This window comes from Paramisgurnus dabryanus, chromosome 11, assembly GCF_030506205.2.
Source record: "Paramisgurnus dabryanus chromosome 11, PD_genome_1.1, whole genome shotgun sequence".
In the NCBI taxonomy this organism is placed as follows: Eukaryota; Metazoa; Chordata; class Actinopteri; order Cypriniformes; family Cobitidae; genus Paramisgurnus; species Paramisgurnus dabryanus.
Window position 1 is genome coordinate 24305790 of NC_133347.1, and position 25362 is coordinate 24331151.

The window sequence follows — 25362 nt, forward strand, 5'->3', positions numbered from 1 at the left end:
ATTATATACGGTAATACCGTATACCGGGGTAAAATAGGGAGGCGGTTTGATGGTATCAAAATTTGGATACCGCCCAAGCCTAGTTGCAAACAGACCTTATGTTTCAGCCTGTATGGTTGAGTGGTAAGTTTGTGTTTTTGCACTAGGAGACTGCAAAACTTAACTATAACGTCAATAGTAGAACTTCAGCCTTAAAGTGCATTAACTAGCATATAGCGCTAACTCTGCAGCAATCACAAATTTGTTTTAGCATTGTAACAACATTATGTTATGTACGAGGTTTACATAAGAAGGAGGAAACAATCGTCTTTGAGGCTAACGATATGTCTTTACCATGTCCAGAACTCTTATTATTAGGGATGTCCCAATCCGATATTCTGGATCAGTATCCAGTAAATTTAAAATTTAAATTTATACTAGATGTAGCAGAAAGCACTATACACATTTAATTACAGTAGTATCGGGCAGGTATCGGCTGATATTCTGGATTCTGGTATCGGAAATAAAAAAGTGGTATCGGGACATCCCTACTTGTTATTCATCTATGCCTACATAAATACAGTTTTACATTCTATAGCACCTTATATGCATATATGCATAACGCTTTATGTTCGATATTTCAATTGTTTCGGTGTAATAAAACTGGGACTACACCAGAAACATTTTGGTTTTGAGACCAGAGTGTGAAAAAATAATGTTATGCTATTGATTGACAGCACCTCATAGCATATTTTCATATGGACAAAGATTTCTTTTAAACAAAATAAGGAAAATACCCATGTGCATGTGTACTAGGCCTAAGATTAACACAGTAACACTCTCAGGTCAAAAATGAACTGCTTCTTTCTTTATAAAGCAACAGTTTTCAAAATATGCATGTAAAAAATGTGAGCGTCTCTTTAATCATAAACCTTTTCGACGCATGTGCAGCAGGCACGTATTTTGACATGACGCATGAAGTACATAGGTGAAACCCAGCAGATGTTTTCATGCTTACCTGAGAGGTAGAAGAAATCCATAACGAATGAGAACTCCAAGACCCCACAATACAGTCACTCTGGTGCTAATGTGTTGGAAGGTATTGTTGCTTCTGGTCAATAAGTTCCAAGACTCCAGCTCTTCTGCCGTGAAACGTTTGGTAACTTCATCGTCTACGATGCTTTCAATCCCACGACGGCAAAAGTAGAAGATATCTGACACTTCGTACTCTGAGGAGGAAGGGGCATGGCCTGTGTTGGTGGAGGCGGACCCTTCCGACTCTCGGTTGCAGCCGTTTCGTCGAATCTCTTTGAGCTCTTCTTCCAGTGACGTAGGCCCTTTAGCAATAATTCCTGAATAAAAATAACAATGCAAACATAAATAAACATATGACGAGCTCAAATGCAAAACTGTAAGTGCGCCTAACATGTTTTCTTGTAAATTAGCATTTTTTAAATCAGATTCTTAATGGATTTTGCAAACAAACTGGTATTTCTGAATGGCGGATTTGAAGTGAAAGTATTTGATAAATGTATAAAACGTGCCAAGAGCATTCAGTTTATATCATTAACTCATTTGTGATTGAGGTGGCGTTTAGAGGCTTTTGCATCTGAGCTCCTCATATATACTTACTGTATTATGTACATACTGTATAAAAATACTGTGTATATTGTTGACTGTTATGGCAAACTACTTGTGATGTTTCTTATATGCAGGTGGCTTTGGATATAAGTGTCTGCTAAATGTACCAATGCTTGAAGAGATTATTTGCAAAACCCTACAGGGTTCCCACACCTTAGTTAACTTCAAATTCAAGGACCTTTCAAGGACTTTCCAGGTCCAATACCCTCAAATTCAAGGACTAAATGTGGGGACATATTTAAAGTGAGAGCAAGGTTACCTTTTAAGATAAATTGTTACAGTTTCCTTTCGAGGGAACTCGTGCTGTGGCACTGCGGTGACACTTTGCAAACGCCTCCAAGGGTAAGTGCGTCTGAATGTGTATATCAAATTCAACCAATGGTGAGGCCTAACGACAAAGACAATGACGCGGGAGCCAGGAAGTATATGGCTATCTGAAATATTGTCAGAGACAGCATTACAGGGACGCAAGAAGTATGGCAAGGGAGACACAGCGCCTCGTTCCCTTATCAGGGAACAACAGTTACATACGTAACCCGAGACGTTTTCATTTGTCAAACACAACTATGCAAAAAAGGATTTTGGAATGAATCACCATTCGCATTTATATAAGCATTTAAAGCGAACAGTTAAGCATGTGTGCTTAAAAGGATAGATATTTTATGATATTATCCTACACTTTCCAGAAAACTTCTCGCATAAAATAGATTTAAGCACTTTCAATGGCCTGTATCTATGTATGTTTATTTTTAAAAACTTCCCAGGGCCTTGAGTTATTTCCCCCAGATTCACAAACTTTCAAGGATTTCAAGGACCCGTGGGAACCGTGAACCCTCTAAGTGTGCCTAACATGTTTTCTTGTAAATTAACATTTTATTATCAGGCTCTTATGTTTAGGTTCAGTAATTTCACTTTAATGAAATGGTTATAAGTCCAGGCCTTGAGACTAACTTTTTTCACTGGTTGCACTGGTGCACCTAATTATGCGAACAAAAGTTAGGTGCACCCAAATTTTTGACCACATCGCATTTAACGCCGCAGTTTGACAAGCACCCAATCCCTGTTAACCCCAAATTGGTTGCACGTTCGAGCCCTGTAGTCAGTAACTTAAATGAGCCTTTTTTCACAAATTACTTTAGTCACTTTTAGTTACTTTTTTTTTCACTTTAGTCATTTCACTGGAATTTAACAAATTTTACTGGAAAACCCTCTAAATGCATGTCCTTTCTGAATAAAGATAAAAGTTGGGCAGATATTTCCTATAATACACAAACTGTCCTTATGCGAAAAAACACGTTAACTGTGACTTTCTTTATTAACTAAAACACTGGACTTTGTATCCCATTTTTATATGAGTGGTTAGTTTCATCTTATGATGTCTCTCCTGCAGGTTTGGAAAAATATAGGTCAATAAATAATCACAAATGTAATGTTCAGTGAACTATCCCTTAACTTTGTCTTATCTTTCATTAGGCAGGTTTAACTGACAAAAACAAAAAACCTCCACCGCATGTCTCAGGAGATCAAAAGCACTCTAGAGACGCTCCAAAACAAGCAACATCACTATGAAGGTATATTTGGTGCAAAACAACTCCACACCTGTGACAGTGGAATTTGTATTTGTAGAGATTATCCACACATGTGTATCAGTAAACTTGAAGTCGCAGAGGACGTGATGCAAACTTGTAGATTTTTTATCTTTCCCTCAAATACAACACAACAGTTACACATTCACAAATCCTTCAGTGCAGCTGCACAAATCCCATTTTACAAATCACAGATTAAGAAACTCACAAGTTCACATTTTTTGCTACAATTGATGCAGTAAATATGGTGCATAACCTACTTGAACGCCTGCATCAAATAATGTGAAGTCACACACAAATTTTGTACATTTGCAAAATCAGTTTGTGCATCTGTGCGATGAGACTTGCATGTGTGTACAATTTATTTTTCACAAATATTTTTTTATTTTTTTTATATTTTCCAGCCCAAACACAAGTACATAAATACAACTGCTTGAATCTGCTGCTACGAGTTTCAAATACTCTTTTTCATGTGCTTTCTCTTCTGCACCAAATATCTCGAGATAAATGGTGCGAAAGTGATTTGTATACCTGTAGGCTTTGGCGAGCACTGTTCAGCACTGCCCACCAGGTGGCGCCCCAGACACTCACTGAAGCAGAGTTTATTAATTACCACCAATGTTTCAGCAAGGTAAATCGCCTTTTTCAAGGTATTATTTTCACCAAGTGGAGAACAATATAAATGGGAGTGCTAATTATACACACATGAAGGTAATTACATACAATATTCCAATGATTCATTAGTAAACAAAATATAAGTTTCATAAATTTCAAACCATCAATATAAGTAGATTAAAAAATACAAGCAGCAAATACACACATAGGCCTACATTTAAATAAGATACCAAATGATGTAAGTCCCATTCATTTTTAATATCATAAAACAAATTATTTTATTTTTCAGACTAATTTTTAATTCAAACAGGAAGTGGGGCCATGGAAAGAACGTTTGTGATTTCTTTTGCAAAATAACCTTTTTTTGAAGAAAAATATGTGTATTTAAATCATGCTTTTTCTTCTAATATACTAATTTGGATGATTATTTCTGTCTTTTTGAATCGGGTTACTGAACAACTAAATTATTTTTATTATTATATAAACAGTTGTTCTGATTTCTTAACATTTACTTTGGATGCTAACCCAAATCAAATCAGCTTTTTAGACTTGTGGATAGCTCGTAATTGTTTATATAGGGATCCGATTAAAAAACCTACAGCTCGTAATACACTATTGAGAGTGGATTCTTATTGTCGTGAGCAGGGCCGTACGCAGGATTTTATAAATACCAAGGTCCATATGTATTTTTCTAGGGCATGCACCCCAGGAAAAAAATTCTTATTTCTCTGCTCTACATATATGACTTCTAACACATCAGAAAAAAAACAATCAAATAAATATAGATTTCAAACCATGTCAGTATGCGCAAGACTTGTGTTGTTTATTAGTAAGACATTGAAATAATTATGTTACCATCCTGGGCACTGTCAGTTAAGTAAACATAGGCTAACTGAATATAGGATCAGTTTAGTGAATTAACCAAAGGCTATCAAGAATTTGTTTATTAAATTCATTCACAATATGCACACACTTATTATACATTTAATATGCTGAAATACAACATCAATATTGCAGTGGCAGAACTAGAATTTTATAAATGGGGTGGCCAAGGCTACTTTAGGGGGTCCATATCCCATGAAAGAAAACGATATGTAATTATTATAATACTTCACATTACCCCATATTAGATCAATATTCTTCTTGCCCTGAATTCATTACATGCATTATACTAACTGTAAGATACAAACATAATGCAAGGCTGAACTTGCATAATAAACCAATAATAAACCAACTTACTTCAAAGAGCAGAGCTCAACATTAAGGATTGTTGGCAAAAAAAGATATTTATTTAAAATTGAATATGGATTAATCTTTTTTTACGAAGTTACAGTCAGGACCAATGAGTGATTTTCTCTTCTTTTGTTATTTAAGTAACTTTAATGACTTCAACAGGTACTGTTTTTTAGACTTTAAGAGAGAATGTAATAAAATGTTTACATTCGGAAGACATATTAAGACATAATCAGTAGTTTACTATGATACTCACTAAAACAGTCCGGACCTCAATGGTGGGTACGGCCAAGGTCAAGAGTCCTGTCTGTGTCTGCCCTATTTCCCTCTTGTTCCTTTGTTGCCCCGCCCCCTTTTTTGTTGACATGGACATTAATTCATACTCCACCCACTGCCCATCTGTTTCCATAGCACTGCATTTTGTTGAACTTAATCATCCTATTACTTCATTATTGTATCTAGGAATTGAGAGGGAATTTCCATCTAGAAGGTGAGGTGAGTTTGACCAATTTTTCCTTAGACAGAAGGCCTTTTAGGTAAATTAAATGTGAACATTGGCACACATGGTTTAAAAGTAGATTTTGATTTGGGTTGTTTTTATAGGTATTATGATATTAAAAATGAATGGGACTTACATCATTTGGTATCTTATTTAAAGTTAAAATGTGTGTATTTGCTGCTTGTATTTTTTAATCTACTTATATTGATGGTTTGAAATTTATGGAACTTATATTTTGTTTACTAATGAATCATTGGAATATTGTATGTAATTACCTTCATGTGTGTATAATTAGCACTCCCATTTATATTGTTCTCCACTTGGTGAAAATAATACCTTGATAAAGGCGATTTACTTTGCTGAAACATTGGTGGTAATTAATAAACTCTGCTTCAGTGAGTGTCTGGGGCGCCACCTGGTGGGCAGTGCTGAACAGTGCTCGCCAAAGCCTACAGGTATACAAATCACTTTCGCACCATTTATCTCGAGATATTTGGTGCAGAAGAGAGAGCACATGAAAAAGAGTATTTGAAACTCGTAGCAGCAGATTCAAGCAGTTGTATTTATGTACTTGTGTTTGGGCTGGAAAATATAAAAAAATAAAAAAATATTTGTGAAAAATAAATTGTACACACATGCAAGTCTCATCGCACAGATGCACAAACTGATTTTGCAAATGTACAAAATTTGTGTGTGACTTCACACTATTTGATGCAGGCGTTCAAGTAGGTTATGCACCATATTTACTGCATCAATTGTAGCAAAAAATGTGAACTTGTGAGTTTCTTAATCTGTGATTTGTAAAATGGGATTTGTGCAGCTGCACTGAAGGATTTGTGAATGTGTAACTGTTGTGTTGTATTTGAGGGAAAGAAAAAAAATCTACAAGTTTGCATCACGTCCTCTGCGACTTCAAGTTTACTGATACACATGTGTGGATAATCTCTACAAATACAAATTCCACTGTCACAGGTGTGCAGTTGTTTTGCACCAAATATACCTTCATACATCACTGACGCTTAACAAACAGATAAGCACACACCACAAGTGTACAGTATTATATTTTTTTAATAGAAAAAGCGTTGTGCTGTGTTTACACATACCATTAGCGTTAGTCTTGTACAGAAGATGGTTATTCTCTTTGGCTCCTCTTTCCATCCTCATTGTGGCCCACTGGAAAACAAATGAAGCAAAATCAACTCTTTTTAAATGTGATGTTATTTACTCTTAATAAATTGACAATTTTCAGTGTGTAGAAACAATGCTAAGATTAAAGGAAAATGTTGTGCAACCCACAATGACCAAAAAATAGCACTAGTACAGATATAACCTTATCGAATGCAGTGTTATTGTAGCTAAACTGGTAGAGCATTGCATTAGATAACAGCAGCACAAAACGTTGAGGGTTCCATTCCCAGGAAACACACACACACTGATAAAAATTTATAGCTTGAATGCACTGTAAGCGTCTGCCGAATGTATAAATACAAATTTAAAGTTAACACGTACTGTAGCTGTCACGTACTCTACTACTACTACTACTATTACTAACTACAATGATGATGACGACGACGAGGAGATTAGATTCTTCATATTTACACTCAGGAGCTTTATTCAAACATACAACAACGATTACAAGGAACTTCTTAACATAACATACATTCATTCAACGACTGACAAGCGAAAGACACATGAGGGCAGAATATAAAGGGTGAGCAAACTAATTAAACACAGGTGTAAGAACTTAACTAATAATCAAACAGGTGAGACTAATAATGATGAAATGAGATAACAAATGAACTAAACAAGATGATTAACAATGAACAGAACTAAATACAACACAAAACCCTGACAGTAGCAGTTAACCCTAATAAATATTAAATGCTGTTTTATAGTTCTTGAGACACTGTAAGTCCTTCTATAATGGATTTTTCATAACAAACAATAAAATTAAACTTGCTATTTAATGATTCATTTGAGAAAATATTTAGATGGATTGTAGCAAACACACATTCAGTACAGACAGAAACCTACACGCATGCTGAGAAAGAAACATTTCCCCAGGGAACAACAAGCGCTTTATTGAAAAGATGTGGGAGGAGGAATAATGCCAGTATGGTAATTCAGCAACAGCATGTTCAGCACACAATGGACACAATTGACTTGCTGCACTAAAACACAACTCAAAGTCTAAGCATTGATATCTTGGCAACGTTTGCCAGGTTCCTTTTAAAGGGCACATAGTATGCCCATTTTTACCAGATGAAACATACGTCTCAGCTGTGCCAATGAGGAATTTGTTATAGCATGTCCAAAATCCTCCTATTTCAACCCTGTATCATGAAATTATGTACCTATAGTCTTGTCAATTTGTGATTCTTTTCCGTGATACTGTCACGTTTTTCTGCATTTTCCGTGACCGTATCACGTATTTCTGTTTACGTGTCATTGTCACGTATTGGTTACTCAACTGCTTTTTCCTATTTTCAAACCATTGTCGGTTCGGTTAAGGTTAGAGTTGGGTTTGGGTAAGGATGTCATTTTAAGTTAATCTAACCCTAAACGGAAGTGACAATGGTAAGAAAATAGGACAAAACAGTTGAGTAACCAATTTGTGACAATGACACGAAACAGAAATACAAGATACGGTCGCTGAAAACGTGAAATAAAAAATTACAAATTTACGTGACTATAGGTTAATTTCTAGTAATTACTAGTAGGCTAATTTCGTGATACTGGGTTGCCATTTGGGCGGGAGCAAAATGGTGCTGTTTTCATGTCTGTACCTTTAAAGTGTACCTAAACCCCTGGTCAGAGCCTGACTCCGCCCACTGGCAATATTTGAAAAATGCAAGAAAAGTAGGAAGATCCCAACGGAGATAGAGGGGACGAACTAAGTGTGTGGTGAGATCGTAACAAGGGCGTGGTGAGCTTGAACCTGCTTACGTCACGAGTCATTTTTTGGACCCAACTTCCAATAGGAAAATTCAACTGCAGTAGCCACCGTTCAACCTGAAGAGGGCAGCACTCAGACGTTTTTACACCATATATTGTAGTATTGAAACACTTTACATCCAAATGTCAAAAAAGTTACTAAAATCAATGAACAGCACTAATAAAGCATCATTCTTACAGATCATTAACTAAAAAAAGTTGGTTTAGGGTTTAGTTACTCTTTAAATGCAAACAAGCTACTGCTTTCAGTTAAAAACGACCTGATTCCTGTGAATACAGTCTGGGACAATAGTATCCTTAGCCGCATTAGCGCTACAAAAGTGCTAGCAAACACATTTAGAAAAGCTTGTAGTTAAAATTAACCAGTCAGTCAGTGGCTGTGGGCGGGGCATTGTTAGTGTGACATCACATTAACAAGAGAATCAAAACAGCATGGGAATTTAAAAAAGGAGGAGTGGGTGGATTTTTTTGTACAGTTGTTGTGTTCACACACTGCCAACAGAAATGTATGTTTAAACCACTTGTAAAAGTGGATTTTGCCCTTTTAAATTCACTGTTGACTTTAAAAACATATCTTAAGAGAACAGTATATGTTATAATAACCATGACCATCAGATCAGGAATTCTAAAAAACAGTTTGTAATAATGCTAAGCCAAACTAATGACTATGAATGACCATTTGTAAACAATTGGAGAATTTGTGGAGCACTTTAACTAGTCAAGCATGGGACAATCTGTATAAACCTAAAATTCCTAAACAGTTATTATGTGATGTATATCAATGTTTGATTTGTTTCCACCCTGACCCTGTTTTTGCTCCTGTGCCTTTAAGACACCCTGTATCATATAACACCCTGTTCGCATATGAAAATTGAAACGTCTCTCTGGTGTGCTCACATGCAAGCTATAGGTTTTACTGTTAGGAATATTTTTTCCATGCGCAATCCTTTAACAAAAGCCTCCTTGCAAACCCTTTCAAAACATTATGACATGTTAAAAATCTCTTAAATCTGCCCTTTGTTACAGTGAGTAACAAATTCTGATCAATGTAGAAAACTGCTTTCCCATTATATGATCCCATTAAACTTAATAAACAGTTAAATACACTGGGATGCATGTGCATGTCTGCGCGCGCAATAAGAATGTTCAGTTGTGTAACAGATTCAGTGTTGGGTAATGAATCAGACACAGCTGCAGTAAAAAAAAAACTCAAATCCTCACTCCGATTTCTCATAATGTGGAAAAATACTGTAAGTGTCTGTGAGGAAAGAAAATTATTTCATGAAATATTAACCAGATGTGCAATGGAGCAACACATCCTCCTAATGCAGATCTCATCTCTGGCATCTGGTCTTTTATACACATTACCTTGTATGTTAACTAAATATTACTTACATAGTAACTAAGCTCTTTTTATATTTCAGTAGGTTAGGGACTGACGAAAAATTCTCATCACTCAACAAACTTTTTATCAGATGACCATAAAACAATATGAGCATGAAAATTTAAATAATTTTCAATAGCTTACAGGAGACATTCCACAAGACGAGTTTTTAGTGTTCCCACAGTAGTTTTAGCTCAAAATACCATATATATCATTTATTGTAACATTTTAAAATTGCCACTTTGTAGGCACTGTTTTTATGTGTGTACTTTTAAATGCAAATAAGCGATATGATAGTGGTCTGTTGAAATTAACACTTAATTGTGGGTCAATTATTTTCTCTCTGCACTAAATGGCAGTGTCGTGATAGGATAGTGCAGATTAAGGGGTGGTATTATTATAATAAGATCCCCTCTTGACATCACAAGGGGAGCCAAATTTCAATGACCTAACTGTACCATAGTAATGCAACAGTACTATTTTTGTAAAGGTAAACATAACTAGATCAGACAGGACAGCTGCTCTGCAAATCTGCTCTATTTACAGTATATATGGTATTTATGACAATTTTGGGGTACTCACTATTCGAAATTATTTCGATTGCATACAAGACCGAATATTATAAATCAAAAAAAGTCTTGGTTTACATTTTAAGGAGCGTTGCTTTAAAGGACTGCATTTCAGAGCTATCAGGTGCAGTGGGTTCTGCACATGGATGTGACTCATAAGAGCTGTTGTTTTGCTGGGATCTGTGTTTGATCCAAGTCATATACCATAGTATCTTGATCCCATTCTGTCTCTCCAAAATTCACTTAAAGAGCACCCATTACGTTGCTAAAAACGACATTATTGTGTGTATATGGTGTAATACAATGAGTTTGCTTGGTTTACAGTTTAAAAAACACATTATTTTCCAAATACTGTACATTATTGTTGCTGTACATAAGTGTCCTCCGATTGGCCAGCTAACCAGAACGTTGTGATTTCCTGAATACCTCTGATGTGATGCTCCTTACTATGTTTGGAAGATTGGCCCACAATGCAATGCTTACAGGAGTTAATATCGTTTTACTACCTTATCAATACACTGTAAAAAAATTCCGTAGAAATTACAATGTTATTGCAGCTGGGTTGCCGGTAATTTACCGTAGATTTAAATGTATGTTATTTACTGGCAAGAGTTTGTTCAAAGTTAAATAAATTTGAAATATTAACAAGTCTCTATCTTTACAGAATAAAACTATACAATAACAGCCTCATGCAAAGCATTCTGGGAACCAGAAATCATCATCAACCTTTTTCTGTTTTTTTGCTTCAGATTTTGTTTCCCAGAATGTTTTTCTTGATGCTGTTTTTTTAGTTTTACTCTGTAAAGACAAAGACTTGTAAATGTTTAATGTTCATTTAACTTTGAACAAAATGTTGCCAGTAAAAACATAAATTTAAATCTACGGTAAGTTACCGGCAACCCAGCTGCAATTTCAACTGAATTTTTTTACAGTGTACGAGCCGCATCTGATCCAGAAAATGCAGATGACCAAGCTGATCGATCAACTTTGCCAGCGTGGCTTGAACAGAACGTAATATATAGATAAGGTAAGGATACTAAAACATAAAACCATGTCTGCATTTGTGATCGTAGAAATCTCTACTCTACACTGCACAAAACTCGTGCCTGGCTCATGGTTTAGTCAGTAGTAAATTCTTTAAATATGAAAACATAGACTACTTACAGGCTGTATTTCAGAAGCAGACAGAATTATGATAATGACCGTCGTGTCCACGTCCACAGGCTTGCGTCATTGTTTAATTTGGGATTTGTACCTTTTGCATATCTTTAACATGTACTAATACACACCAAAAGAAATGTAAAATCGTGAATTGGATAATTGGTGCTCTTTAACTTTTTTACCCCAGCTTACCTTAAACACCTTGAGCAGCATCTTCATGTAGAGGGTGCGGAAGCCAAAGGACAGGCCAAAAACGGCAGGAACGATGATGAAGACCAAAAGTAGTGTGAACCAGACAGTGAAAGAGATGCCCAATAGCATGCACAGCAGGTTATTAAATGGAAACACAAAGAGAGCCATTTTTGCTTATAAAAACACTGGCTTTCTTTTAGAGAAAACTGGGTATTATCTCTGTTAAGCTGTTTATGGCCAAATTCTCCAAAGCATGATGTTAAATGGCTGCATAACGCAGACAGATGAAATGATAAAGTTCTTCATATCTGTCGATCTGTGATTACAAGAACACCCATCGTTCTGTGCATGCCGGTGCCTATCCTCAAACTTTTGTAATTTTAGCTTCAGATGCCTTTAGTGTTGCACCACGAAGGACGTCCAGTACTGCTTCTCATATTCCACACGCTTCAGATCTGAAGAACATATGGCCATTCATTCACAGCCATTCACTTTTCTTTCAAGGAAAACTTTGAAATGTAGAAATCCTGCAGAATGTGAAGAAACAGAAGAGGGTTACAGTTCATTAACAGTTTACACACCATTTATACCGCCCTGTCCACAAGAATAGCCCTTCTCAAACAAAACACCTTATATCAACAGGTTGATCGAGTATTTAAAGTAGCCTGTATGCATCGTCAAAGACGATGAGTCCTCAAACAAGCAGAAATTTAAGTCATACAATACAAGTTACAGTGTACCGTGGTGGGAGATACAGTAGACAACTCTAGCCAATCTTTCACATACAAATCACACTAAACACGTGTTTGCCCTTGTATGACCAAATTATAAGCCTGTTGTATTGCTATTAAGATATTAAGATATTTAATCAGATAGATTACTTTATAAGTACTTAATCTCTGTCAGCGACAGCTTTTTAGATAGCGGGTTAAAGAAGAAGAATATACTTACATGAACAGTTTATCGGCTAAATTGATGCTCGTGTATTAGTCCATCACATACTGCTGCTACATTGAAACAATTACTAGCTCTTTTTACTTTGAAACTAACGGTACATCGTTATTTTCCGACACCGGCAGAGCAGACTTTCACGAGATGGGTGCCGCTACAAAGATCCGCATGTCGTGAGTGACGTACAACCCCTGACGTGTGTCTGTATCACACCACTGGGCGGAGGATGACACTAGTTAAGAGTTTTCATGCTGCGCAAACCGAGCAATGTATGACATCAGAGTATCGCAAGAGTTACGTGTCGACTCGCTCTCGCGATACTTCGATATCATACGCCAATCGGTCTGCGCAGCGTCGCACGAAGTCATGAGGGCCACACTGCGTCATCAAGCCTGGTTTATTAGAGTTAACTGAGGATTACATTCAATGTGAGGATGTACGTAATTTCTGGTTGATGTTATCTAATCACCTTTGTTTTCTTTATAATTCTTACAATTTTACAAAAAGAGATATTGTTTTTTATTTTACACACAAACAGAAATGTATTGAAATTGTTACCAATTTTTTTTATACTTGTATCCAAACGTTACATTCACAAACAGAAATTAAAAAAAGATAAACCTATATAAAAAATGTTTCTCATTGAATTTCAGTACCCACGCTTCGAAGAATTAACAAGAAAAACATGATGCTTCTTTCTTTCTATGATGAACTCTTTACTACATAAACTTCATATGAACTGACTTATTGATACCACCTCCTTTCCCTCGTATGTTCCTGTGACAAATTTAATGTTGTATTAATATGTATGTACAATAAATGTTCATTAATAAAATAAAAAAAATAATTTAAAAAAAACCTGAGGATTACATTCGCAAGTCATACGCATATTACAACAATTTAGGATTAACTAAGAATAATAGTCAACTTTATAATTGTCAATAGGCTTGTTCGACTTTTTTATTGCAATTAAAAACAGATATAAGATACAGCAACAATAAACCGTTTTCCAAGTAATAAAGCAAAGAGTGGTTCAGTAATTTACACAAGATAACAAACATAATAAACCGTCATGTAAAAGTACATGGAATATAAATGGAAGTCACATTAAGATCATAAAAGAAAATAAAACATGCAAAGAAAGACTTGTTTGAAGACATTAAAATCACGTTTATTTTTATACGGATATGAAACTTTCCAGTGAATAAAAGAAGATTTATACAAAAGTTTGCATTGATTAAATTCTTGTCATAAACATAAAATCCAAAAAGAATGTTTCTATAAGTTAAAGAAAAAATTTGAAGAATATTTTGGACAATTAATAATTTTACATCACTCCTGAAAGACTTGGCCAGTCCCAAACTTGTTCGATTTCATGTGGCGAGTCAAGAACCTACAAGCGGATGACATCAAAATACCGCGAGAGCGATAAGAATTTATACGGATGGGTCTGCTGTCGAATCGTTCTCGCGGTATTTTGATGTAATCTGCCTTTCGGTTTTTGAAGCTCCAAATGAAGTCGGACAAGCTTATGGACAATTATAAAGCTGACTATTATTCTTAGTTAATCTAAGAATAATCTAAGATTGTTAGTTAATCTAAGAATAATCGGATTATTTGTCTATCCTGATTCACAAAATATTTAAGATAACTTCTTACAGTGCTTTAATTCACCCCATGAAATGTGGCGCCCCTCTGCACCACTGGATGGCAGCACCTCCAAACATCTTAAAGTGCGTGTTGCAGGTTAACCACCACTGTCGATTAATGGGTACATAAATCACTCAAGATATGTGTATAATTTTTAAAATGTCTCAAAAATGGTCTTAAAGACCACTTTTTTTACGTTTTTGGTATTAACGGTTATTTTAACGCAATTCTGCGATGACGTCACGTTGGGGAGAAGTGGAGAAAGACTCAGCCAGAGCCATAGAGATAGATGAGACATTTATTGCTGTTTAATACTTACGTATATAATTTAGAAATCATATATACATCGTAGGAAATATATAATGTGTTATACTGCAAAGTTACCATGCTAATTATTATTTATGATATATGTGGAGATAAATAAAACTTCGCAAATCTGCTGATTTGATCCATTCATGTCCTGACCACCAGGCTAGAGATTTTTAAACATCCTTAATCCACACTTACTAGTCTATCAAATAATATCTCAAATATATTGTTTTGTGAAATAAAAGGATGCTTTGTTATATTGTTTATGTGATTATAACGAATCACACGATCATTTTATACGCAGCAGCAGTCAGCAGCACACTCGGATCCGACCGCATACATACTGTAATAAACAGGCGTTCGGCGGCTTTTTACATCACGACAGACTATGCCATTTGAGGAGGAGGAACCGCTCATTGATCACCGTATTTTTACAAATCCTGTACATGTTTGGACCTGCCGAACAGGTTGAGCACTTTCATATACTTTGTTGAGCAGAGAGGCTGCACTTTGACCAGCGGGCTGCGGGAACCGGCGCACATCACGCCGCCAGACGGTGTTGTTAACTCGAAACGTATAACTATTATCAGATCGACCCACCGGGAAAGTCCCGACTCTCTCGATTGCCATTCCGCTACTGGCTGTAAGAAAGTGAGTGCGTTTGGGTCGCTGGTCCCCGCGAACAGATGTGACGTGCTTCACTCACCTTCCAGGATTAGAGACATGCTGCCAAAACCGTTTGTGCTGAAGATCGCATAAAAGTTACACCCACTTCAGGCAGGATCATGGACCCCCTCAAGCCAGCATGCACGAGTATGTTAATTGTTTGTTTACTTTCTACACGAAGATAATATGCTAACGTTATGCTATCTGGCTGTCTGCCTATCTCTCTGTACTAGCCTATCCATCTGTCTGTCTATCTATCTATCTGTCTATCTGTCTATCTATCTGTCTATCTGTCTGTCTATCTATCTATCTATCTATCTATCTATCTATCTATCTATCTATCTATCTATCTATCTATCTATCTATCTATCTATCTATGTAAATAATCTGCGCTATCAGAACTGTACTTTACTCGTCTTTCTATAGTCATTCTCAATGCTCTCAAGGCTGCTTTGGTAAATTCTCTCCCCAGCGTGACGTCATACAGTGCGTTGTGGGGGAAAGGGGAATCATTGCAAACCGCTGTACTTTTTCATACTTTTTCGGGTTTTGTGATACTCAACAACATAAAATACAATGGATAACAGTTTAAATGTTTATTATTAACAAGCAAATTGCACAAATTCGTTGAAAAATTTTACCTGCAAAACGCCCTTTAAGTTAAGCTCCTGCTGGACATTCAGGTAGGTTCACCAGACGATAAGACAATCCAGTTTTGTTGAGTCCCTGTTTTACAGCACCTCCAAATCAGTCTAGAAATACACTGCAGAGATCTGTCCCGAATGGCGTACTTCGTGTGGTCTCGTGTCCTTAAATTCCTATCTATTGAATGCGATATAGAAGGCCACGAGACCGTCTTTTGGGACAAGGACCAAAACAGCACAATTATGGGACAGTGCCCAAAACAACCCGACCAATATAACCTGCTGTAACAATACAGTCGTTTAGTGTTTATGTTTCACCACCAGAGGGCTCTGCAGGCTACATTGACCGCGTGCAGCTACCATAGACTTATCTCTGAGGAACTTCAGTTGAGCGAGAGCAGAGCTGCTTCTCTCTCAGGTAAAGAAAACTGCACTAAAATACACTTTATTTATGTACACTTACTCGTTTTATACTTAATATACAAAAAAATTGTCTTTAGGATACACTTAAGAACATCAAAGTGTAGCTACTTAACTTATCTTTTTTTGAGACACCATTTATTTCAATACACTAAATATCAATTTAAGTAGCCGGGTTTAGTATACTTTTTAAAGTAAAAACTGTATTGGTAGTGTATAACTTTTGCACTTTTATTTAGCACAAAAAAGTAACAATGTGGCCTTATAAAAAAATCTTGACATTAAGTCCACCAAGTGGCGCAGCAGGGCCAATTCAGTCCATATTATTATTACTGACCCTTTGTTATTCCCCACCTTATTTGCTAAAACAAGTCACAAATGCTTTTAAAACTAGTTACTGTAAATATGTCGTAAAACAGTAAAATTTTAGGGATGCACCGATACAAAAATTATGTGCAAATACCAATATTTGATTACTTAGAATGACATATATGTATGTGAGATATATGAAAGTGAAGATTGTGACTGCAATTCTGTTGTCATTGTGACTCAGTTCAAAATAATCTCACAGTATAAGTTCTGAGCTTCTGTACCTTTTGACTGCCAGGATATAATCTTTCCTGATCATTGGCTGTTTTTAAACAATCAACCCTTTTATCTGCTGATACAGATTATAGGCCGATATATTGGTGCATACCTAAAAATCTTTAACTTAACTGGTGGAAATTTGACTTGCTGCTTTCAGTGACTAACCGTAAACACATAACCGGGTTCACTGTAGAAAACAGCATTCAGTGAATAAAAATGATTGTCATGTAACACCTATCTTTGATTTGTGTGATGTCAATAAAAGTAATAAAAAATCTAAATTAAAGGAAACACTTCTTAGTTAATTTATATAGATGCAGTAGAGTTGATTCTTTTTTATTGTACAAAACGTACCTTGAGTACATCTGACACTTTTTAAATGTTTTTATGTTTGTTTAATTATTTTTTAATAAATACATTCAGTGGAGTGTCTAACCGCACAACATGGCAAGGCCATTTTCTAAGGAAAGGTCTCCCTTTGAAGCGACACCATTGAGGTCACTGTTGACCTTTAGTAGTGAGTCATAGCCACATCTATATGACCTGAGACTAGTTTGGCATACATAACAGTTTTGGGGTTGACAGGACGCTTTATATAAGATCAAAAGAAAGCAGACTACATGTAGAGTAAAAGAGAAGCAGCACGCGGGGCTGTAAAATGACCTGTGATTGGCTACTGTGCCATGAAGCGGTGAAAGCAATGATGGACCAACATTAAAACATCCACACGTATAACACAGAGCTGCCAACAGAACTCAACCACAAGTCATCTAAACAGGTAAGGAAAAAAACATCAACCTATACAACTCACAATGTAAAATTTTTCTCATAATAAGGATTATATGTTTTTTTTAAAAGAAGTCATTTGGGTTCATGTGAATATCATTGGGAATATCAAGGATCAATTGTCACATACTAAACTTCAATTTCAATTGATTTTGTAAAATCCTGGTACTTTTTTAAATGTATTTTTTACTGTTCTTGAAATTACACACTTACAAACTATTAAATTAATTTGAACTAATTAAACGAATTTAATGTTCGGAAAGAAAATAGCTAAATATCTTTGTTACAGCGTACATTTACATTTATGCTTGTGGTAAACACTTCAAATTAAGATCAATTAAAAGCAACTTCAATTTACTGTAACACACTTTGATTTTATGATCTGCTCTTTGTGTTACTGAGTATTAATACAGCTCCAAACATATAAGACCACTATTAAAAAGGCTTCTGCTTTGCATTTATATAATTAAGTGCAAATTCTATTATTTCTAAATCTATTATTACAGTGCTGTATAATGAAAAAGTGTTTTTTAAAGAAACACTTTAAAGTCAAAGGGGATTTTAAAAATGAAAATGGATGTTTTTGTATTTGGTTTGTAGTGACAGCATGCATTCAAGCTGGCATGAACTCTACAAGTTTGTGCTGAACCTGATGATCCATGATATCCCAGCATGATTTGACAACGTTCCAAAGAACATCTTGCGTGCCTCAATGGAATCAGGATAATCTGACCTTTTATACAGAGCACTTAACATGGTTGATGTTAAAAATGTGCTTATTTGATAAGAAAACGAAATAGTTCAGATTCCTATACTTCTACATTTTATGGCATAATGTTTACCACTACATTACATTTATGCATTTGGAAGATGCTTTTATCCATGGCGACCTATTATATATATATATATATATATATATATATATATATATTTATATATAGTTGGTCGCCATGGATAAAAGCATCTTCCAAATGCATAAATGTAATGTAGTAATATATATATTCAATCTATATTTTGTATAGATTTTTTTCAGTATGTTTTCTCCTTTTGGAGAAAGTGCTGCAAATATTAGTGCGGCTAGGAACAGTAAAATCCAATAATTATTTTACGTTCCAGCATCCAAGATTTGCAATCTTGACTAAAGACGTTTGAACTGTTACATCTTTTTGTTCCAAATAAAACAAGTAAAAATCTGAAAATGTAAAAAGAAAGAAAAGTTACAATGTCCCCGGTGTCCTTAGATTCATATTTATGCACACTGTTCAGTGCACAAATAAGCTCAGATGCAAAAGTCGCTAAACGCCTTTTCCATCAAAAATGAGATGATGATATTAAGCGAATGCTCTTGGCACGTATTAAACATTCATCAAATACTTTCACTTCAAATCTGCTTAATCCCACCATCAGGTCATTCAAAAATACCAGTTTGTTGGCAGAATCCATTAAGAGTTTAATAAAAAAAATGTCAGAAAACATGTCAGACGCACTTAAAGAGCTTTTGTATGTATAAAATTTAGAAAGATGTTTTTTTCACATCATTTTAAGGGATTATTACAAAAATATGTTATTTTGTTAAATACACACAGATTCTCATTAACTCAAATACACAAAATTGATTACTATTTTACTTTATAAAACCTTGTAATTTTTATTTGTTTATGACTTAATGTATTTGTTTTAAGTGTATTGCAGAATTGACTGGCATTATCTGACACAATGTGGATCATTCAGCGACTGCAGGAGGGTGCAGAAAATCTTCCACTTCAGATCAGTCACCTGATCAGCAAGAATAAAAAAGAGATTTCTGCGAAGACCAACATCTTCAATAAACTACCCAACAACGTGCTCACGCCTGATAAAATTCCTGACTTCTTTCTGCCTCCGAAGCTGACCAAGCGCTGCCTTATGGCAGATGCAGAAAAAATTACACAGTGCCTAAATGAAGAAATTAGGTCTGGAAAAATATCTAGACCTGATGCAAGTCAGCCAAGTTTCAACAAACCTACAGTAGCCTTGAACAAACTTAAGTCAATCCCCTATTCACTAAAATGCTACGAGTCTGGTTTGTTCGAGAGTCCGAACACCCGACGCAAAGAGTCTTTGTTTCATTCTGCGTTTACGGGTTATACGCTGGAGCGAATGAACGTCAAGGCTCCAAAGCTTTCAAACAGATCACTGCTTAAGGCAGGCAGCACTGAGAGTGACACACCTTCTGCTGACTCCACCCCTCATTCATCACCACCGCCAATGAGAAGAGAGAACTGCACGAAGCCACATTCAATCCCAGGATATCCACCCGAGCAAGATGTTCTGCACACTTTCAGAGAAGACAAAAATAAAGCTTACTGCAATCCAGACAAAAAGGCCCCTCAATGCGCCAAGGTCATCCAGGCTCCTCCCTCCACTAAACTAGCCCCACCCATTCAGTTCCCGATGGACATGCTACACTGCCAGGAACGCTTTCATCAGGAGCATGTCCTTCCTCTTCCACAGAGAGGTCGCGTGCGCCTCTCTGCCTTCCGGTCCAGTGCCACCGCGTGTTCGGCAACGATTCGCATCCGCGTAGTCTCCGTAGAAGGCCTGAGAGATCCCGGTGACCTTCGACCTCTGACCTGCAGCTTGACCCTAAGCCTCAGTCCTGGCAAGCTGCAGCGCCAGCACAGCGCAATCATCAGAAACTGCCATAACCCTGTGTTCAATGAAGATTTTTTCTTCACTGAGACTGAGGAGCAGGAAGGAGGCTTGAGAGATTTAGCGCTCAGACTGAAGGTGCTGGATAAGGCCTCAGGTCTGGGGAGAGGGGTTGTGTTGGGAATTGTCCTTAAACCTTTGTGCCAGCTACTGTCACTATAAGTTGTATGTGCACACCAAAAGCGAATAAAAGGTTCCATTCTTCCTGTTTTTGAAGCTTTGATTGTGTTTACAGTGCGCAATATAACGTGTTCATGTTTAAGGTGTAAAAAACGCGGTATTTTTCACACAATTTACTTATCTGTATAGCGCTGTTTTCACTGTCCTCAAAACGTGTTGATGGCTTCCTTGCTCTATGAAGTCCCTCCTTTAGAAATACATATCGAGTTCTGATTGTGTAGTTTGTTTAGTGTGTTCTGATTCGACAGCAGCTTAGCTTGCCATTAGCTTAGCTTGCAACTGATTTATTCCTGTGGGCGGAGTTTAGTCAAAAACTCTTATATTGACATTCAATCAGGAAGGAGAGGGCTGTAGTCCAAACCCGCCTTTAGGCTTTGAAAGGAGAATTCTGTTAAAGAAAATATATCGCCTGGCTGTGAACTTTGAGCTTTATCATTTTACAGGTATTATTTATGCTATTATTACACACTAACTAAAGTTTAATAAATGAGATCAGGAAAAACGTGACCTTTAAATTATTTGTGCGTGTAGATTACAAAGTCACGCAAGTTTAAGCTTTGAAACCAAGTGTAGTGTTTAATGTAATATTTATTACTGGGCTTTGTAAGTATTTATGTATGTGTAATCATTATGTATGTATGTTTCAAAATGTGTTTTTCCACGTTTCTGTATCTTTAAAGGGGACATTTCACAAGATTTTTTTAAGATGTAAAATAAATCTTTGATTTCCCCAGAGTATGTACGTGAAGTTTAAGCTGAAAATACAATATAGATAATTTATTATGGCATGTTAAAGGATTAGTCAATTTTCTAAAAAAAAAATCCAGATAATTTACTCACCACCAAAATGTTGATGTCTTTCTTTGTTCAGTCGAGAAAAAAAGTATGTTTTTTGAGGAAAACATTCCAGGATTTTTCTCATTTTAATGGACTTTAATGGACCCCAACACGTAACAGTTTTAATGCAGTTTAAAATTGCAGTTTCAAAGGACTCTAAAAACTATCTCAAACGAGGCATAAGGGTCTTATCTAGCGAAACGATTGTCATTTTTGGCAACAACAAAAAAATTCACTTTTAAACCACAACTTCTTGTCTTCCTCTGGTCCTGTGACGCGCCAGTGCGACTTCGTCATCACGTCAAGAGGTCATGGATGACGTATCGAAACTACGCCCCATTTTTTACAAGTGTGTCGAATGATACAAATTGTTAGGTGTGTTCGACATCGGCTGTGGCTGGATGTAACCGATCGGCGAGATTAGCCGCGTGCAGGCGGGGAGGAGCTGAAAACGGAGACGTGAAGTCGGACGCGCTGTGGTTCCCGTAGCTTGCTGCATTTACGTCAGGCATGGCTGATCACGTGCCGTTTGCTTGCTTAATCGCATTAAACATGATTTGTAAGATGTAAACTACATAAAAAGTGAATTATACTGTTTTGAATGTCCGTGTATGAGCATGAGTGGAACTGAAGAGGCTTACAGCATCTGTTTTTACAAGAATAAAGTTTAACAGAAGCATAAATTATTTAAATACCAATGTAGTGGGGTCTACGTTTTTGTATCCATTTTATTTTGATGAAGATGACACAATATAACATCGCGACTACATGAAAAGAGCTTTAACTGTTATAAAAATACAGATTTGTGAGCATTTGTGGAACTGAGGGCGTGAAAATACACACGAAACACACGTGATTGTTGTCATGTGGTGAATCCGACCAATCTTGAAACAGCTGTGTCGTCATTACAGCCCGTGCAGCTCCTCTTCGGGAACTGCGCTGGCTAACTCAGGCGGCTGATCTCGAACCGCTCTCGCGGTACTTAAAAACCATATGACACAGTCACGTGCCTGCAGCGCCAGCTTAAGTCGGACAGAAATACTAACCGGAATGCACTGCTTCAAGTCAGCCGCCGATCGGTCTGCGCAGCGCCGCATGAAGTCGAACACACCTAATGTCTTTGTGTCTTTTACGTTTCATATATGTAACACGTGACGTGACCTTTCGACGTCATTACGCAAATACGTGAGGTCGCGCTGGCTCGTCACACAGCCGGAGGATAAAGAGATGTTGTGGTTTAAAAGTGCATATTTTCCATTAAAGTCCATTTAAAATGAGAAAAATTTATTTTTGACTGAACAAAGAAAGACATCAACAGTTTGGATGACATGGTGGTGAGTAAATTATCAGGATTTTATTTTTAATCCTTTAAATTGCCACATTGTAGGTGTAAGCAAAATGTGCCGTTTTTGGGTGTGTCCTTTTAAATGCAAATGAGCTGATCTCTGCACTAAATGGCAGTGCTGTGGTTGGATAGTGCAGATTAAGGGGCGGTATTATTATAGTAAGGTCCCTTCTGACATCACAAGGGGAGCCAAATTTCAAGACCCATTTTTTCACATGCTTGGAGAGAATGGTTTAACAAAACTAAGTTACTGGGTTGATCTTTTCACATTTTCTAAGTTGATCGAAGCACTGAGGACCCAATTATAGCACTTAAACATGGAAAAAGTCAGATTTTCATGATATGGCCCCTTTAAAACAAACCTGAACAGTTCCAGAGAAAGGCATCAAAAAGACAATAAACATTTAGGCATTTAGTCGATGCTTTTTCCAAAGAGACCTTACAGAAATGAGGAAAGCAATGAAGCGATTTATCTTTGGAAAGCAATAGTATGAGAAGATTTAGATTTTATTCAGACTCAAATAAAAAAATTCAACAAAAAAAAAATCACAAGAAATTATTGCAGTCGTTCATTTTTATATTTTATTCTCATAATGTTATCTTTTAATTTTATAATCATTTACAACAAACATTGGTGAGTTTATTTATACTTTAATAGCAGACTGTGTTGTTATACTGTATGGGGTAATCGTGTAGAAGTGAAATATAAAAGTCCAACTAAATAAAAACCCTTCTTTATATGTAGCATAATAAATTGTATTATAAACTGTTTAATGGCATAAAATTATTAAGAAAACAACAAGTTAAAGAAATCATAATTTTAGCAAACCAAAATGTTGATTTATAAATGTAAAAAATTTCACGGTTAGCTAAAAAACAATATACAAAAAACACTGCTAACAATAATTTGTATTTAGGCATGTGTGTGTGTGTGTACATATACAAAAATCATGAAAGCAAAATATCATATAGCCCAAAATTGCAATCTTTTAATCAAAAGAAACTTCTGCACACTAGAGGGCAAGCGTGAGTTTTTAGTTTTCAGTTATTCTAGATGGAAACATGGCAGGCAGTTATTATCAAAGGCCTAAATGTTTGCCTATCTGAAGTACCTGTAACAAAGAGATCTATGAACCGGCTCTCCCTCGCGCTCTCTCCCGCACACAGACACGAGTCGCAGGACCAAGCGTGTGTTGTAAGGCCAGTGTTAAGCAGATATAAAGAGAGTCTTAATTAGTCCAATAAAAACCCAAGCGTCTTCTCTAATAGAAAGATAAATGTGCAGGGAGGCAGCGCAAGACCTTTCCTTTAACTGCTGTCAACAGCCAATTAACTCTAAATGAGCGTTGTGCGCATCTCAGAACGCTCATCAGCCACTCGCGTAATAAATGAGAGCGCGTGCACGCTTTACATGTCATTAAACTGCAACCAGTCGAAATCACGCTTTCCTGTGCCGTGGTTTAAATACAATGGTTGGGTGTGGGACATGCAGGTGAAAGTTCTGCAACTTTTAAAACTTTACAAAGGTCTCGAAAAACACAATTCATAGAGGTAATCAGATGAAGTAGTCCGACCCGAAACAATCTGCCGTATTGAGAACCATTAACACAGGAGTTGGCTGCATGCAACAACCCTTGTTAAAAGGATGACCTCCGACCATTTTAATTAGCCTGGAGGGCAGTACAAACGTGGCTCTCAGTTCGTAGTGAATCAGATTTAGTGACGGCCACTATAACTCTGGTGACCTCTACTCATCTTTTGTTAATGCACGGCAGATGAGCTTTTTATTATGGGTCCGTGACTCATGGCTGGTGGTGTGTTGATGGGGACGGTCAGAAGGCCCTCGCCAAGTAATGAAGCTCAGCCCTGGGAGAACAAATCAATGTGGTTTCACTGAACTTGAGCCCCTCGGAGCTGCCACACATGAATCAAAACTAACCTGAAGAACCAAGAGTACTGGATTCTGTCCTGCAGGGCATCTTTGTTGTTCGCTTGATACGAGCTACAATAAGAAGTGCAAGTTTTAAAGAGCGTATTTTATAGACGTTTAGACTTTTCTACACTGTCATGTATTAAGTGTTTATTTGTAAAGCTCTTCTTAGATATTTTCCTATGATTTTAAATAGACAAACATTTTAATTTTCCAAAACAATTATCTGAGGGGCGGTTTCCTGGACATGGATAGACTAGTCCTAGACTAAAATAAATATAAGAGCTGTCCAAACTGAAAACAACTTGCACTGACATATCTTAAAATACATCAGTACTCTTTTGCCTCAAAATGCATGCCAGTAATGTTTTTAGTAAGGCATGTTTGTTAAAACTAGTTATATTTCCTGATTAAACTAAGGTCTAGTCCTGGCTTAAGATAATCAATGTCCGGGAAACCACCCCTGAAGGTTTTTCTTTTTCTAAAATATGTGTAATGCATGCACTGTAAAAAACAAATGCATGCAGCAATTTTTTTTCAAATCAACATAT

General features: G+C 36.5%; 2 protein-coding genes across 2 annotated transcripts in view; one reads left to right on the forward strand and one right to left on the reverse strand.

Annotated features, from left to right (window-relative positions):
• The window catches only part of LOC135729716 (glycerol-3-phosphate acyltransferase 4-like), a 28932-nt gene extending 15962 nt beyond the window's left edge, over positions 1-12970 (reverse strand). Inside the window, exons 1-4 of the mRNA XM_065247548.2 lie at positions 12766-12970; positions 11815-12341; positions 6657-6726; positions 998-1331 (exon numbers count right to left, since the gene is read on the reverse strand). Coding sequence (XP_065103620.1) covers positions 998-1331; positions 6657-6726; positions 11815-11982 — 572 coding nt within the window. The 5' untranslated portion in view covers positions 11983-12341; positions 12766-12970. The remainder of the gene's footprint in view (positions 1-997; positions 1332-6656; positions 6727-11814; positions 12342-12765) is intronic.
• A 4515-nt stretch (positions 12971-17485) lies between these two features.
• On the forward strand, positions 17486-20681 carry LOC135729721 (C2 calcium-dependent domain-containing protein 4C). The gene is made up of 2 exons (XM_065247554.2): positions 17486-17820; positions 19511-20681. The coding sequence occupies exon 2, from the start codon at positions 19545-19547 to the stop codon at positions 20679-20681; it is 1137 nt and encodes a 378-aa protein (XP_065103626.1). The 5' UTR covers positions 17486-17820; positions 19511-19544.
• Positions 20682-25362: the final 4681 nt, after the last annotated feature.